The 17,910-nt window shown below is 39.9% G+C and overlaps 1 protein-coding gene across 1 annotated transcript; it reads left to right on the top strand.

The window, feature by feature from the left end:
* The first annotated feature begins 1,506 nt into the window (after positions 1–1,506).
* On the top strand, positions 1,507–16,092 carry LOC115432859 (G protein-activated inward rectifier potassium channel 3-like). The gene is made up of 3 exons (XM_030153915.1): positions 1,507–2,001; positions 3,968–5,132; positions 15,794–16,092. The coding sequence occupies exons 1-3, from the start codon at positions 1,804–1,806 to the stop codon at positions 15,985–15,987; spliced, it is 1,557 nt and encodes a 518-aa protein (XP_030009775.1). The 5' UTR covers positions 1,507–1,803; the 3' UTR covers positions 15,988–16,092.
* Positions 16,093–17,910: the final 1,818 nt, after the last annotated feature.

The following is a 17,910-nucleotide window of genomic DNA, read 5'->3' as shown; positions in this document are numbered from 1 at the left end:
ATTTATGTATTTGTATTGTATAATACAGATAAGAAGGAAAAGGCAGAGATGAACATTGAAAAAGTACATTTCTGTTAATGTGTTTTATATGTTGTGCATTGCATTTCAAATAAAGGTCAAAAAAATAAGTCCAAGGTTCATTTTTGGTATTTTTGGTACTCTCTGTTGGGGGCTGTTTTACTCCAGAAACATACATATACTGTTTATGTGTATATGTATATGTGTATGTATATGTATATGTATATGTATATGTATATGTATATGTATATGTATATGTATATGTAGACGTTGAGGAGCGGCTGTATCAAAATGAGTTGGCCTCCAGAAATTAGAGTTAGGATATATTGATTTTATGATTCCAGTCCATTCCTTTTTTAGTGTGGCTTAGCATTTAAATAACTTTTATCAGATTTGGTGGTTTAGTCTCAGAGTTTCCCCTACCCAAAAACTGTTATGCTTTTCTTTCACAAATGTGGGAATGAAGGCCCGAAATTGTGTCAAAATGTACAAAACAGTGAAATTACTCTTGCCTGGCTGGCCAGTACTGTGGGTGCTCAGCACCCCTGAACCTCTGATCCTACAATTGCCCCTGAGTGACTCTATTATTTCATGTACATTATTGATGGTTCATGATGTACTGTATCTATATTCATGCTTTTTCATGCATGAATTAATGCATGAGTTACCCATACTATAAAGAGTCATAGAATTTTTAAAATTCAGATAAGAAAGACATCAAAAATTCTCTCAACTAGAAGCACTCGGAGAGCGCAGACCTCCGCCAAGGCTGATCAGTGGCCCCCCCCATGGGCCCCCCCATGCCAAGGAGGTTATGTTTTTGCCAGGGTTTGTTTGTCTGTCTGTCTGTTTGTCTGTCCGTTAGTGTGCAACATAACTCAAAAAGTTATGGACAGATTTTGATGAAATTTTCTGGTCTGCACCCCCCCCGTGGGTCCCCCCACCCCCGATCACCACCAAAATTTAATCATTTCTTCCTTATCCCATTTCCAACAAACCCTGAAAATTTCATCAAAATCTGTCCATAACTTTTTGAGTTATGTTGCACACTAACGGACAGACAAACAGACCCTGGCAAAAACATAACCTCCTTGGCGGAGGTAATAAAGCCAAGCTGTTATATGTCCAGATTGGGGTGTGTCTGCTCTTGGGGACCTGCTAACAGTCTTGAGTTAATCCTGACTATCGCTATGCCTCTGTTTCAGTTGATGTGAACATCTGACAAAAAAAAAACAACTTTAAAAACCCCCCAAAACCCAGAAACAAACAAACCAAAAAAAAAAATCACACACACACACAGAGTTTTATATTTGCGGTTGGTGTCAGAACACAATGGTGATGAAGACTGGTCAGATAGGCCCTCTGGGAATTTTAGCATAGGATTCCAACAGATACTGAAATTGCCCGTGAGTTCACAGACGTTTGTGTGTTCACATCTAGACAATACATTCTGTAAACCCAGTGGTAAATAGTCCTGTAATCTTTTCATCTGGCTCCTTGGTGTTTCTCAGATTAATTTTGAGGATTACTGATAATCCCTGCAAGTGGAATAAATTGCTGCAGTGACTTAAACACTGATCATCCCACTTCAGACTTATGGGACCTCCGATTGATGAGAACCACCAGTAAAGAAGAGCATCATGTTGCATGGAGTTGCTATTTTTTAAGACAAATTTACAGTTGATATAAATCATTTTACCAGATTTTTTTTTTCTGTTTGAAAATAAAAAACAAAAATTCAAACTGGAGGAGTAGCCAGGATCTTATCCCAGCGTCTTTACGAGCATGTCAGCGATGATCTCCATGGTATCAAGCACCAGAGATACTCCTGAGGAGTTCAGCAGCGTGAGCAGAAGCTCAGTCTGGATGGAGGTGCGCAGGAATTCCATTCCCCCGACACAGAGTCTCACTGCTAAACATCTACTTGCTTACCTGCCCAAACCACAGACAGAGACCATGCACTGCCCTCCCTACACTTACAAGGTACAGCTTTCTCTTACGAGCTACTGGGAAACATAATTGTATGAAATGTGGAATGTCTTTCCCCTGCAGAATAGAACAAGTTATGATTACATTTTGAGATCTATTAACTCTAAGTAACTGTAAACATACACAAAAAATTTTGATTTAATGTACATTGATGTAAATGACAAACATTTTATTTTAGAGTAGTAGTAGTAGATTATATTTTATTTATATAATCACCATTCATGCAAACATTCAAACTAAAATCCTTTACATAACAGTAAAATAACACAAAATTAAAACAAAACAAGACATTGTTTGAATGTCCAAAAGTGTTGTAATATAATTTCTTCTAATTTTTTTTCACCCTTAAAGACTCAAACAGCCATCAGCGCCCAAAAGAATCTACTGATCTAAAATGTTTAATACCTGTTCATCCACTAATCCTATTAATGCATGTAAATAACTGGTGTAAAATGCAGTTTGTCATCTTTTCATGGTCATCAGATGTGACCATTTTGGACGTTCAGAAGCTCCTTAGTGAACATGGAGACACTGTCATTTTCTACAACATTGATTCACCAGTAACACTCCTGGAATTTGACAAAAGACAGTGGATGGAGATGCTTGTTTTTACATGCAGTTATTGATATCTTTGCTGAAAAAGTAACTTTCTCTTCATTTTTCTCTGTTTTGATAACCTTTTAATTTACTCTGAGTTTTTATGAGGATCTACATGATCAGTGAATTGAATGTGGGAAACACATGATTTATACTGAAAATTTTAAATACAGAGATAATAAAATAAATGGTGAGAAATCACTTAAGACTGGTTAACTAGAGAGGAAAAATCATCTGGGAACTGCCAGAAGAGTCCCAAGAGTGCCTGCTACTGGGTCTTTATGGGTTAATATAAAATGTCACTAGGGATGCACTGATACCACTTTTTCCAGCACAAGTACGAGTACTTACATTTGAGTACTTGCCGATACCGAGTACCGATACCAGTACTTAATAATCCCATTCCAGTTCTTAGCTCCTTTTGTAAATGTGCTTTATTGTCGTTGTCATTAGTCTGACTGTAACAAGGTGCTACTACTGACATTTAATGTGTTGGAATGAGCGTTTCTCAGTTAATCTATCAGGGGCTGCCACTCTTAATTAACCATACTGGACAAATACCGTGAAGAAGAGTAAAGTTTTTTGAGAAGAAGGAAGTCAGTAATAACAAACATGGAGACGACAGAGGTAACACTAATGTGATACTAATATTACAGCATTTTCGCTAGTAAGGTTTAAAAGCAAAGCTTCAGCAGGTAGGGAAAAGATAAATGAGCGATAAATTTAGTTTTCACTTCTGCTGGCGGTGGTCCGAAACGCTCCATACGCCCGGCCCAGCCCTGGGTACTTGTCATAAATATGTCAGCAGTTTTTCACTAACTCACACAGTCGGTCTGAACAGATTCTCTACCTCCATGGTTCCCGGTGGTATTCTCCATCTGGGTACACATCCGCGAGCACCTGGAAAACAGATGGAATGTACGCAGAGGACAGACAGAACGCTCCGTCCGTATCTGTCTGTGTCTTTAACGCTACTTGCTGTCAGTGTTACTTTTATCACCGTCATTTATTTTGAAAAATCTCCACACTCCTCACACATTATTCTACCGCCACGTACCTCCTGCACTTGACACGGCTGCACTGCACTGCACCGCACCTGCTGCACTTGTCACATGGCTGTAAGTGGTATCGGTGCATTTGTATTGGATTACTTTTACGAGTACGAATACGAGCACACACACTGAGTATTGGAGCTGATGCCCAATACTGGTATTGGATTGGTGCATCCCTAAATGTCACGTTTTCATAAATTTTTCCTGTTACACATTTGTGTGACGTAATTAGTTCGTGAATTTTTGAGTCTTGTTGTCAGTTTGTTGTTTCATGATTATTTTTTAATACTATGCCTTGTTCTTTATTTCAGGCTGCAGCTAAATCTGCAGTGGCTTCTATGATAAACCCAAAAACAGCCTCTCTCATCCACAGTTTGACCCTCCCCCCATCTCAGAATGAATCTGCTGTTCAGGCACTGAGCCCCTGCAGTCAGTCCTCAATTCCCCACCAGTTCTCAGTCCAAGGAGCTGCTCTGGAACCAGTGGAAGAGAACCCAAAGCCTCAGAGGGTACATCGCAGTAGACATCTTAAACGTTTCAGCTCCAAATGGCAATCTAGAGGTTCGACCAGCAGTAGTAATATTCCACTCCATGGTGCTGAGAAGCTGAATGGTACCAAGAGTCACAAGAAACGCTGTAAGCTGCTCGGGGATGAGAACTCAATACATGTTAGTGCGGGGAATCAGCGTCAGCGTTATGTCACTAAAGATGGCAAATGCAGGGTCAATCTGGGACCAATTGAAGATAAGAGTCGCTTCCTCTCAGACATTTTTACCACATTAGTTGACCTCAAGTATCGCTGGTTCCTCCTTGTCTTTACTCTATGCTACATTCTTACATGGATGGCCTTTGCCCAAATTTACTATTTAGGTGCCTGGCTTCGTGGTGACATCATACATGTCCATGACCCTGAATGGCAAGCATGCTTTCAAAATGTTGATGGGTTCCTGTCAGCCTTGCTGCTGTCTTTGGAGAGCCAGAGAACTATTGGGTACGGCTCCAGGATGGTCACAGCCAACTGCCCCGAGGGTGTGGTCCTCCTTATGATCCAGTCCATCATCGGCTCCATTATCGATGCTCTGATGGTAGGCTGCATGTTTGTAAAAATCTCCCGGCCACAGCAGAGAGCACAAACACTAATCTTCAGCAAGTACTGTGTCATTTGTGAGCGTGATGAAAAACTATGTTTGCTCTTTCGCATTGGTGACCTGAGAGAGAGCCACATGGTGGACGCCAAGATCCGCGCCAAGCTGATCAAGTCCAGGCAGACCAAAGAAGGCGAGTTCATCCCACTGGAGCAGTCAGAAATCAATCTAGGCTATGACACAGGGGGGGACAGACTCCTGCTGGTGGAACCACAGACCATCACTCATGTCATTAATGAGAGCAGTCCATTCTGGGCAGTGGGGGCTGAGAATCTAAAGAGGGAGACTTTTGAGATCATTGTCATCCTGGAAGGCATTGTAGAGGCTTCAGGTTTGTATAAATCTCATTCTGAAACCACACTGAACAAAATGTACCAAGACCAAGTTAAGACCAAGATCAGAACACAAGAAGGACATTATGACAACCAATATTTTGAAACACTTTTTTAAAAGGTATATGACCAAACCAGTTATGTTTCTAACTATGACACTGAAATAGCAATCATTTGTGCGGTGATGTAACATCAATGGAAAGAGAATGGGGGTGTAGTTTTCTTTTAAGTTTCAAACCTTGGATTCAAGAGGAACAATGTGTTTTTTGTCCTGGTTGTGGAGCACTGGACCAGCTTTACACTCTCCACTGGGTTTTTGAGGGTTCATGGGAGTTTGCCCAACCAGTCCATATGTGTTTTGTGGATTTGGAGAAGGCATTCAACTGTGTCCTTCGTGGTGTGTTGTGGGGGATGCTTCGGGAATATGGGGTCTGGGGCCCTCTGTTAAGGGTTGTCCGGTCCCTTATGACCAAAGTAGGAGCTTGGTTCGCATTGAAGGCAGAATAGTCAGACCTGTTTCAGGTGCATGTTAGACTTCGGCAGGGCTGCCCTTTGTCACTGGTTCTGTTCATAATCTTTATGGACAGAATTTCTAGTTAATCCCGTATCTCCTTTTTTTCAGTCGTAAATATCTCCTCCCCACTGATACAGCGGTAAATGTCTTCAGTCCAGTCAGTCGGCGCGGACAACTCAGACTCATGGGGCCCACAGGTGACACATGAAGGCTGTGTGGGAAATTTAAATATAAGAACATCTTGTAAATGAACAGCTCGCAACTGCAAACCAGTTGTTATTCTTCACTGAAAAAAGCTGTTCAAAAGAATCGACTCATTTGTAAACATCACGTTTCTCGTGCCTGGCTGAGCGAGCCAAGACGGACAACAGCTGTTAGACATCAGTGCATATTATCACGCCACATTTCACTGTTGGTAACAGTAACGGCGTTGCAACATTTCAAACAGTAATTAATTAGATTACCCGTTGCTGGAAAACAATTTTTAATGCCGTTACTCCCAACACTGCTGGTGACAGTGGTGAGAAAAAACTTCCTTTTAACAAGCAGAAACCTCGAGCAGACCCTGAGTCCTGGAGGATGGTCATCTGCCTTGACCAGTTGGGGTTAAAGAGAGAGGGTAAAGGAAGAGAAAAGCGTGAGAGAGAGAGAGAGAGAGAGAGAGAGAGAGATTGGGTGAGAGGGGCAGAAGGGGGGAAGTAGGGGGAGACACATGAATGCAATTGATGCACAGCAAGCTGAACTTGAACAGTCAAAACAAAAAAAAAAAGTAGATCAGCTGGTGCTAGTATGGTTACCACCAACCAGAACAAATGTCCATAACTGTTAATATTACTACTGCAAATACAAGTCTTAACAGTGGATATACTCCTACTACAACAGTTAGTACACGTGATAGAAACCTCTACCATCTATGGAACTATATAATAAACACTTTCACAACTGTATGGAGGAGGTGTCTGGGGAGAGGGAAGTCTGGGCATCCCTACTTAGACTGTTGCCCCCGCGACCCGGCCCCAGATAAGCGGTGGATAATGGATGGATGGATGGATGGATGGATGGACAACTGTATGGATAAGTGAGTGATGATGATGAAGACAGGAGAGATGCAGGACCACAGCAGCAGGTCCAGAGTTCTATGGAAAACCTGTGATGATCCTGGAAAAACTGAAGTGATAGAGCACAGAGACTCCGGGGAAGAAGTCAAGTCAGTAACATGTATTTGCTGGTCCATAAATAAAAGAGAAGATTAGGGGAGAGGAGTAGGAGGAGCAGAGAAGAGCTCAGTGTATCATGATGAGTCTCCCAGCAGTCTAAGGCTATAGCAGCATAACTAAAAGCAGCCTGAGCCACCCTAACTATAGGATTCAACAAAAAGGAAAGTTTTTAGCCTACTCTTAAACATAGAGATAGTGTCTGCTTCCTGGACCAGGGCAGGGAGGTGGTTCCACAATCATGGAACTTGATAGCTAAAGGCCCATCCCACTTTTGGAGATTCCCAGGACCTCCAGTAAGCCTGCATGTTGAGAGTGTAGTGCTCTACATGGATTGTATGGCACTAAAAGCTCTTTCAGATAAGTATGTGCCTGACCATGAAGGGCTTTGTAAGTAAAGAGGAGTATTTTAAAGTCTATCCTAGCTTTTACAGGGAGCTAGTGCAGAGAAGCCAACACAGGAGAAATATGGTCTCTGATACTGGTTCTGGTCAGGACATGAGCAGCAGCATTCTGGATTAGCTGACGGGTCTTTAAGGACTTTTTGGGAAAGCCTAAGAAAAGTGAGTTACAATAATCTAGTCTGGATGTAATAAAAGCATGGAGTAATTTTTCTGCATCATTCTGTGTTAAAATATGCCTAATTTTAGCAATATCACGCAGATGAAAAAATTCGGTTCTAGAAATCTGTTTTATGTGTGAGTAAATGATAAATCCTGATCGAGAATAATGCCTAGATTCCTTATAGTGGTTTTGAGATCCAGGGTAACACCATCCATGGTGACTACTTTGCTGGACACTGCATCCCTAACAGTTTTTGGGCCAAGCATTATGACTTCAGTTTTGTCTGAGTTTGTGTTAGAACCAGAGACACAAGACTTGGACCCAAATGCACAACCAACAAACAGGAATAAAGTTAAAGGGTGTTTATTAAACACGGACAGAATTAACAGTTCACAAAAAGGTTTCCTTAAGGAGTCTTCGCAGGTTAGACTGTGTGAATTCGTCACGGCGTCTGAAACCAGCAAGGGAATCTCTCTGCCCGGGTCGGGAGCACATGAGGGGAACCCGACTAGGATAAAGCAGAGAAGAGTCAGGGGACAAACCAGGTCATACACAGAGGATCCAAAAAACAGGCAACGGTACATGGGGGAAAGGCACAGTACTAACCGTGAGTCCAGGCAAAAGGTCAAAACCAGTGAGGCAGAATCAGGCAGAGGTATCAGGAGGGGATCAGGCAGGCTCAGGAAACGAGGAAACAAACCGGGTCAGGAACGAACAGACAGGCAGACGAACAGGTTCAGAGAATCGCTGGTAAGTAATCACAACACTAGGAAGGAATATGAACTGGCAACTGACAAGAGGAGACACGGTTTAAATACACAAGAGGGCGGGAAGACAATTGGACACAGGTGGAGACAATCAGGGAGGAGTAAGGTAATCAGGTGAAAGGAGAACACAAAAAAGGAAGTAAAGACACCAGACAAGACACATGAGGGAAAAACTACAAAATAAAACAGGAAGTGACAAACAAGACAGACAAAACATAAAAGAGTCCGGTACTGATGTGACAGTTTGAAGCTGCGGGAGACTTTTGTCACCAATTTTTCATCAAAACTGCAAAACCTCAGTCATAGCCTAAGTATCATTAATCTGTAAGTCTTTCTATGATTACTCACCTGAATCTTTTCCTTCACGGTGAACAATTTCAAAGTGCCATCCACCATAAACAAACCATGTGTTTACAAACAGAGCCAGGAGGTAACGCGGGCATCTGCAGAATTTTGTTGCGATGTGCATTGTGGGAAGCGAAGGTTCGCGCAGCCGCCTGGCAGTGGCAGCGCAACCGCAACCATATGATATTGTGAAAGGTTAAGTACAAAGGCTGAACCCAAAAGCAAGACCACAAGTAAATAAGGTTTAGTGTTTTTATTAAACACTTTCACAGAGAACAAGGTACAACACAGAGATAATATAATTTCTGTGGAGCCTCTGGTTCCGGGGATAAACGTCTGGGCTGCGGGTGGATACAGCAGACGACCAGCTTGGCCGAGCCAGGAAAACCCCAACGGAATCCCCACTAGGGACAGACAGAGGGTGGTCAATAAACAAGCCAGGTCATACACGGAAAGACAGTCAAACAAGCAACGGTACATGGGGGACAGGCTGACTCACGGTAGTAATCCAGGCGAAGGTCGAAGCACAGGTGATTGTTGGAGGCTGAGGTATTAAAGGGAGAAGGCAGATACAGACTCGGGTAAACGAACCAGGTGGGGAACAGGCAGGCAGGATAGGAACAGGCTGAATCGGTGGTCGAGGGACGAAAACAGGTCAAACACGGCAGACAAACGACAAACGACACTCCGCCTTAATGGAAGATTACATATCCAACATAATTTAACTGAAAATTAAATTTTGTAAGTGTAAAGAATTTTGATATGAGATATGAAACATAACCTGTTAACTGTTGTCCATCAAATGGTGAATAAGATATTCTTTTGGGTTCGTATATTTGTAGATCTGACTCTGGAAGAGTTAGTGCCTCACCAGGCATGAACCTCACCACATGTCACTGATATGGACATAACTCTAATACTGTTGGTTGTAAAATGTTTATGTTGCGGCAGAACCTGCACTTCTTTGGTATTAATTACACTTCATTGATTTTAGTAAGCACACACAGACGTGTGAACAACAAATGTAAATAGTGAACTATGAAGTGGATCACCAGAATGAAGAGAAAAGCAAGTGAATGGGGCTGAACAATATATTTGTACATTAAAACATTTGTATAAATATGGTCCAGTGATGCCTTTAAGTCAACATGTAAACTTAAGAATTCTTACAATTGGTAGCTTTGTGCTTATCTTAGAGCAGGGGTGTCCAATCCTGGTCCTCGAGGGCCAGTATCCTACTCATTTTAGATGTTTCCCTCTTCCAACACACCTAATTCAAATGACAAGCCAATCATCAAGCTCTGCAGAAGCCTGATAACGACCGTCAGGTGGACTGGAAAAGGGAAACATCTAAAACATGCAGGGTACCGGCCCTCGAGGACCAGGATTGGACACACTTGTCTTAGACGGCTGAGCAACCAGTATGTATTGTATTTATTTCTAAAATAAATCTGAAAATTAATCCTTGTTTTTTTACTAGGATGTCATCATTTATCCTACATTAAACAAATCAAGGAGACCTTGTCCAAAAATATTGATGATACACTTTTAGTAGGACTTCAGAATCTTCTGAAAATTGTAGTTTCAACAAGTAGAACCACATAGCATTCACCTAATGTAAGAACAGATCGCTTCTCTCACTCAAGTGTCTTGCGCAAAGTCCTTCTGAATATCATCGATCTTTCCTTGACCTCATGATCTTTTCCATCAAGGTCAAAGAAAAATGCTGAGAAAAAGTAAATAGGAGGTAACTTTTTTTACTTTTGTTTTTCTCAATTTTTTTTTTTTTTTTTTTTTTTTTGTAGTTTTCTCCTTGGTTATGCAGGCAAAAATTTTGATTATGTGATGGAATATGCTTGGATATGCATTATGTCACAGAGAGTGCTGGTTATGTTCTTTATTTTCTAAGCATGGCTCAAACATGGTTTTAACATTCCTGAGTCACAAGTGTCAAAAATAAAATAATTGCTTTCCACTTCACAAAAGTGAGGTAGAACAAGCCATCTGTTTCAAGGCTATTACAGCCTTTATGTTCATATAACATTATTATAGCTGCAGCAGAAACCATTTTCAAATGTTTCGCGCTGGAAGAATGGCTCCACCGTCAGTTTTGTCTTATGTTCCCTCATACAGTTGCATGTGGTGCAAAATAGTGTGCCACCGCTTTTGTGTAGGACATCGGGGTACTGGTTTGCTCCGTCTTGTAGATATTTATGTTGGCAAATGAGGTGCATTTTTCATCATCTTGCAGGATTTTTTCTGAAGTTCGCATTTAGTTTACCTTCTGTGGACGCATGTTGCATATTACATCACTATCTGTATCAAGTTACAATGCAATATTTTTAAAACTTTATGTGGAAAAATGTGGGGATTATGAAATCATCCAAAAAAATGCGGACCCCTGCATAATGTACGCTATTTGCTTGATTATGCATTGAATTATGCAATCGCATAGTCGCATGTTTCTGGAGGGACTGACTTTTCCCTTCAGTCTTGGACCATGACACTATTCACCTCTTCCTATTTCAGAGTCCACTCTTTGTATTTCCCTTTGTTCCACTCAATTTGTCATGTCAGTTTCAAGTATGGGTTTCAGGTGTGGTGCAGTGGATAGCATTGTCGGCTCACAGCAGATATGCACTGATAGGTGAATTGGTTAATCTAAATTGCTCATAGGTGTGAATGTGAGAGTCATTGATTGTTCGTCTCTATATGTTGGCCCTGCGATGAACTGGTGACTCATCCAGAGTGTACCCCGCCTTCGCCCATAGGCACCCCCTGCGACCCTAGTGAGGATAAAGTGGGTTCAGATGATAAATGAATGAATGAATTTCAAGTGTCATACTCCTGATTCTGCTTGTTCTGCCGGTGGCACTTATTTATGTTGTGAGTTTGTTTACTTCTGGTCTTTTCTTTTAAATTCCTTGGTTTTGTAACACTGAAATTGTTATTAAGCCGGAGCCAAGCAAAAACTGGCACAGGGCCTATTGAGTCTGCAGTGGGAGCGCGTGGATGAAAATGCCCACAATGCGGTCACCTTTGATGACTCTCGCCACTGTCACTCATATTCACATTCACGGCAGTGAGCCCTATCCAAGCATGTATGTGTCATGTCGGGATCAGTCACGTGTGTGTAAGCACACATCATTGACACTGGACCACACGGGGACATGTAGGACCTCAAGACCTTTGAAATAAGGTCAAATATGTGGTTGCCATGGAAATGGATATATTATTGTGCTCAGATTATTATTATTATCTTTTTTCTATCATCCTCTTCCTCTTCTTCTTTATTTCGGCCCAAGCCAAGTAATTTTGTTCTCCTGCTCTTTGAGCACAAATTTGATCCCCTGAAAATTACAAAAACTCACCAAATTTTGCCCAAATTCAGAAGTGTGTGAAATTGAATTTACATATAGGTTTTATAGATGTCAGTAAAATAATGCCATGACAGCGCCCCCTTGAAAAGTAGAAATACATTACACCAATGGGACCTCGTCCCATATAAAGTTTGTCAGACAGCCATGAAAATCAATACACAGATTCATCATCAGGAAACAAACAAAAAAAATCTAATTATGGCGACGCCCCTAAACAAACTGTAAGTTAGCCATGTTGGGTTGAAAATTCCAAAATGCTAAGTCAGCCTTTTCGCTCATGTTGTATTTTAACTATCTCCTCCTTGGGCAAGTGTGGAATTAAAAGTTATCCAAATTTATAGGATAGGTGTCACCGTTTTTGTGTGATAAGGTCACAAAATTTGCTATGTTTTTTCACAAATTTACATTTATAAAAATTGCGTTACTTCAGACATACGAACACCAATTTGGCTCAAATTTGAATAAGCTGTCAGTCTCCTAGGCCTACACCCATTCTTTGGAAAAAATTGAAATTTGGCACTATAGCGCCCGCTACAAGTTTACCTTTACAAAAACTGCATCAGTTCGGACCAGGGGCGATTCTAGGATCAGAGGTTTAGGGGTGCTGAGCACCCAGAGTGCTGCATGGACAGGCAAGGGAAATTTCACTGTTTTGTACATTTTAACACAATTTCGGACCATCATTCCCACATTTGTGAAAGAAAAGCATAACATTTTTTGGGTATGAGAAACTATGTGACTTTTTTTTTATCAAATCTGATAAAAGTTATTTACATGTGACATATTTTGTGGGCGGGGGCCTAACTGGTGGTAGAAAGCCACAGTTGTGGTATCGACAGTATATGGAAGGCGAAAATCAGGACAGAAAAAGAGTAATGGAAGATTCAGAGGCCTTCTCTGATCATTTTAATGGTCTGTCAGTGAGAGACTATGTGTAAAGATATGTTGACCATTAACAGTGGGGTGAGGTGGCTTCCAGATCCAGACTCACTGTCTACTCAGGGGGTTGCAGAGCCAACGAAATGGACCAAGCTACAGTGAATTGACATCTGTTTTTATGTGGATGAAAAACCCACCATTTACGCTCATGAAAAGCTCAAGGCATACAAACCCCTCCATGCCTATAATTGTGTACTTTGCGGTCATGTCCAGGATATTGAATGCCAAGTGTTGCACCTGACATTAAGGGTAGGAATACCATAGTATTTCACACAATTCACGGGAGAAAACTTACGTACGCAGCCATCGGTAATAGTGAGCCCGTGTTTTTATTTGTGAACATCCTCTTTGACCCTTCAGTTTAAGAGCACAAAAAACACATAACAGGTTGGAATACAGAACATCCAGATTAGTCTGATGGTTTTAGTGTGTTGAGGACCATTGTGCTGCCTAGTCAGTGACAAGGACATAAAACACAGTTTTACAACATGTGGGTGGTCATGGACAAGTGGACCAACTATGCTGACAGCAAATTGCACTTGCACAGCTGGGTCAGTGTTGTTTAATGTACATTAAAACAATGCAAATCACTGCTGATTCAGTCAGTTTCATCAGTCCAGTCCGTCCGTTGATTGCCTTCAACCGTAAGCATCTACAGTTTGCCTCAAATGGCGTCTTTAACAATGGTATTTGGTAAAAGTGAAGGTTGCTTTTTTTAGCATTTCGATTCTGACAACCTACAGCACAGCGAGACATTTTTCCTCCTCTTTTCCCTCTATTCTCTCCAATCTATCCATTTACCTCCGTTAATATACAGTGTTTTTCTGCCCCCAAACTGCGTGCACAACTGTGGTGACGTTGACTCCGAAGTAGTCTACAGCGCCCCCTACACATTTACCTTCACAAAAGTTCATCAGTTCGGACATACAAACACTGATTTGGCTCAAATTTGAGTCTGTTGTCAATCTCCCAGGCTTATGCCCTTTCAATGGGAGAGATTGAAATTTGGTGCCATAGCACCACCTGCAGAATGATGGACATATTTGTATTGGACATGTCTGTGGTGAGGGCCTTTCAATGCTGCTTGTGGCTTTAATTCTGAATTGATGTTGCAGCACAGACTGTTTAGGAGGGTGCACAACTTTACTCTATTCAGAAGCGTGTATTCAAGGAAGTTAGTGGCTATGGACTGTGTTTTATCTTGCCGAGAAAAGTTTCCTGTAACCAGTGGGTAATATTTAACTGTCCAGTTTGTACAGTGTGAGGATGGTACAGAAGCTCAAACACTTTCGCTATTTGTCAGTAAAGTCCCTGAGGGCTGATTTAGCCTGCATCAGAATCCTACTCCCTGCTTACATGCAGACTCTGTTATGTGCTATGGTTTCCATTTACAGATGTGTAAGAAACTAAGTACTAAAGCATTTTTGTTTATTACACATTTATCACAAGTTGGTCAGATGGCTAAACTAGAGAATAGACTAGAACTGCAGTTATCAATCATTTTTATGATCAATTAATCAATCAATTATTTTCTTAAATTCAATTAAGCAAATATTTGAATAAGCAAAAATATAGCAAAAATGGGAAACAGATATGTCTGAAAATGGCAAACAACTTGTTGTTTATTCCAGAACCAGCTGAAATAACAACCACAGAAAGGATATATATATATATATATATATATATATATATATATATATATATATATATATATATATATGTGATGTGTGTGTGTGTGTGTGTGTGTGTGTGTGTGTGTGTGTGTGTGTGTCTGCGTGTGTGTGTGTGTGTGTGTGTGTGTGTGTGTCTATACACGGTGGGGAAGCAAAATTTACAATATTTTGAGGCAGGGATTGAAAGACAGTGTGTGACCAATTAGTTTATTGAAAGTCATGAGAATTTATTTGCCACAAGAAAATTTACATAATAGAAAATGTTTTTATTCTATGTGTCCTCCTTCTTTCTCAATAACTGCCTTCACACGCTTCCTGAAACTTGTGCAAGTGTTCCTCAAATATTCGGGTGACAACTTCTCCCATTCTTCTTTAATAGTATCTTCCAGACTTTCTCATAATAGTTTTGCTCATAGTCATTCTCTTCTTTACTTATAAACAGTCTTTATGGACACTCCAACTATTTTTGAAATCTCCTTTGGTGTGACGACTGCATTCAGCAAATCACACACTCTTTGACGTTTGCTTTCCTGATTACTCATATAGGCAAAAGTTTCTGAAAAGGTATGGATAATAGTGTTAGGTATGATTATGACATCAATATATGTTTGGTTTCAGAACAACTGACGTAGTGCCTGCTGAGAAAAAACAACTAAATGTTCATTGTAAATTTTGCTTCCCCACCCTGTGTGTGTGTGTGTGTATATATATATATATATATATATATATATATATATATATATATATATATATATATATATATATATATATATATATAAATAAAACAACAGCAATAACAACAGTATAAAAGTATTTATGAAAAAATATGTAGAGATATAAACAACAACAACAACAAAGTCAAATGACATCTACAAACAATGTGTGCACTGCAGTCTTCAACTCATTTGGATCCAACTTAGTAACTTACTTACTAACAACTTAAGATGGATCTAACATACAAGTTTGTGTTGATCCTGGCATCATGTAATAAGCATCCGTATAAAACATAACAGCGGAACCAATGTTTAGGGGCAGCAAAATTAAGGAAACAAAGCTTCAATTCAGGAAAATTGTGATTGAATATTTTTTAATCGATTAGAGTCAATTTATTTATTGATCATTTCAACTCTGCAATATATGGCTTTACTACAAAATATTGTGACAAACTGTGCAGTTCCTGTGAGTGCAGCTTAATGTTGTGCTGTTACAGCCTGCTTTTCACACCTGTTTCTAAGATGGCATTTCCTGTCCTGTTCTGTTGCAGGAATGACATGCCAGGCCCGTACGTCATACACCGAGGATGAAATCCTGTGGGGCTGCCGGTTTGAGTCATGCATTTCCTTGGAGAAGGGAGCGTTTCGTGTGGACTACAGTGTGTTTGACAAAACCTTTGAAGTCCAGATGACCCCAGACAGTGCAAAACACAGGAGCTCAGCAAAGAAAGAAGTTCTGTTTTAGTTCATGTAAACCTATAAAGACCCAAACTTCCACCACCAAAACCATCTACTTATATAAAATGTTTAATACCTGTTGATCCACTGATCTTGTCAATGCATGTAAATGACTGGTGTAAAATGCAGTTTGTCATCATTTCATAGTCATCAAATATGACCCATTTGGACATTCAGAGACAGTCACTTTTTCCTAATTTTTTCAGATTTTATTCTAATGGCCTGTGAATTTCCTCTGAGCTTTAATGAACATCTACATGATTAGTAAATTAAATATAGGAAAATACCTGATTTACACTGAAAGATAGAAAATGCACAGAATAATATTATCATAAATGGTGATAAATCACTTGGGAAAGACAAAAAAAGGAAGTTGCGACAAAAATAGTTGTGGGTCTTTAAGGTTTAACAGGAGGAGTGGTTGTCCAAGTAATCTGGTATAGTTGTCCAAATGTGTTTTTCCACTCTATTTTAATATGATTGACTGTTTATTTATTTGAATGTCCTTTATGTATGTAATACTAGTTCTCAGAGAGACGCTTGTCCAGAAATCATTCCCTGCACTGAAAAAAGACATTTTGAAATTTTCTGGATTTCTGTATTGTTTACAATATGTTATCTGCGCTTTATCCAAGTCACAAGTAGAAAAAAACCAATGTGTTCAATTTAATGAAAAATAAACAAACAAACAAAAAATACATTAGTTCATTCATTATCTGAACCACTAGGGTTGTGGGAGTTGCTAGAGCCTTTCCCAGCTCTGTGTCAGCCCTGCGATGAACTGGTGACATGTCCAGGGTGTACTCCATCTTCACCTATAAGTAGCTGGGAACAAAAAATACAAACAAGCAATAAATAAATAAAATTCACCAAAGACATTTCATGAACACAACCATGTCTAAATACATAACTGAGTTAATAAATATTTTTGGGGTGATTTTGTGATTTTTCATACTTTCATACACCAAGACTGTCTTGAGCCACAATAGTAACATCATATATCACCACCAGTAATATGTTCTCCCATTTGCAACAACCTTGTATGTGTAATATGTAATTCAGGGCATTTATGGGTCATTAAACATTTTCCCTTTTGTATTGTGGAGTTTCAAGTTGCTGTAGCAAACATCAGGCACACATGAATGTTTTTTGGACCTTGCCATATAGAGTATGTCTCCTTGACGTTTAACACAGACTAGCACAAACTCATAAAAAGATAACAGCTTTATTATCATTGCTTCACTCACACCTTCAGCACTTTGCTGTGTGGAAAGTAGTTACAGACACCTCTGTTGACTGATAAATGTTTCAACTCCAAGATTTTTTATGTAATGTGTGAAATAATTCTAATGTTCCTCTGTTTAAAGGCATCCAATAAAAGTGAATAAGGCTCCAATATTCAAATATGCATTTAAGTGTCCCTTTGTATTCCCATAAAAATGTACATTAAAAAAAATATGCTGTGCTACAATAACCAAATAAGTATGAAAGAGTCAAGAAGTTAAATTCAATAAAGAAATTTACATGATTATATACAATACAGAATATGGAAAAATACACAAAATGTATACAAATATTAGCATCTGAAAAATAGGGAATATTTGGGCTGCCTGCCAACAACAGGAGCCTCTCCACAGCTGTTCTTTCTGTGGAGGAAGATAGTGGCAAAGTTGGTTCAAGCATGGCACATGGACATCTCCCAATACAGCATATCTTTGAGGGCTTTTTGAACCTTTCAGATGTCTTTAAAACATATAACACAAAACACATAAACCGCCCTTCAATGTGTCCTAGGACAGATTACTGTATACTCTGTATATACTGTCTTTAGGTAACATCATTAGAAAACATGGCATTCATTTTCACTGTTGTGGAGATGACATGCAACTGTATTTACTGATTAAACCTGGTCAGACCAAGCAAGTGGATA

This window comes from Sphaeramia orbicularis, chromosome 14, assembly GCF_902148855.1.
Source record: "Sphaeramia orbicularis chromosome 14, fSphaOr1.1, whole genome shotgun sequence".
Classification (NCBI taxonomy): Eukaryota; Metazoa; Chordata; class Actinopteri; order Kurtiformes; family Apogonidae; genus Sphaeramia; species Sphaeramia orbicularis.
Note: the sequence above shows the minus strand (reverse complement) of the source record. Positions and strands in the feature narration are given on the sequence as shown.

What these genes read in the sequence shown, in the direction of transcription:
- LOC115432859 (XM_030153915.1), top strand. Translation starts at nt 1,804, where the DNA reads ATGTCAGCGATGATCTCCATGGTATCAAGCACCAGAGATACTCCTGAG. An exon ending in GCCCTCCCTACACTTACAAG is followed by an intron (nt 2,002 to 3,967) that starts GTACAGCTTTCT and finishes TCTTTATTTCAG; the next exon opens with GCTGCAGCTAAATCTGCAGT. An exon ending in AGGCATTGTAGAGGCTTCAG is followed by an intron (nt 5,133 to 15,793) that starts GTTTGTATAAAT and finishes GTTCTGTTGCAG; the next exon opens with GAATGACATGCCAGGCCCGT.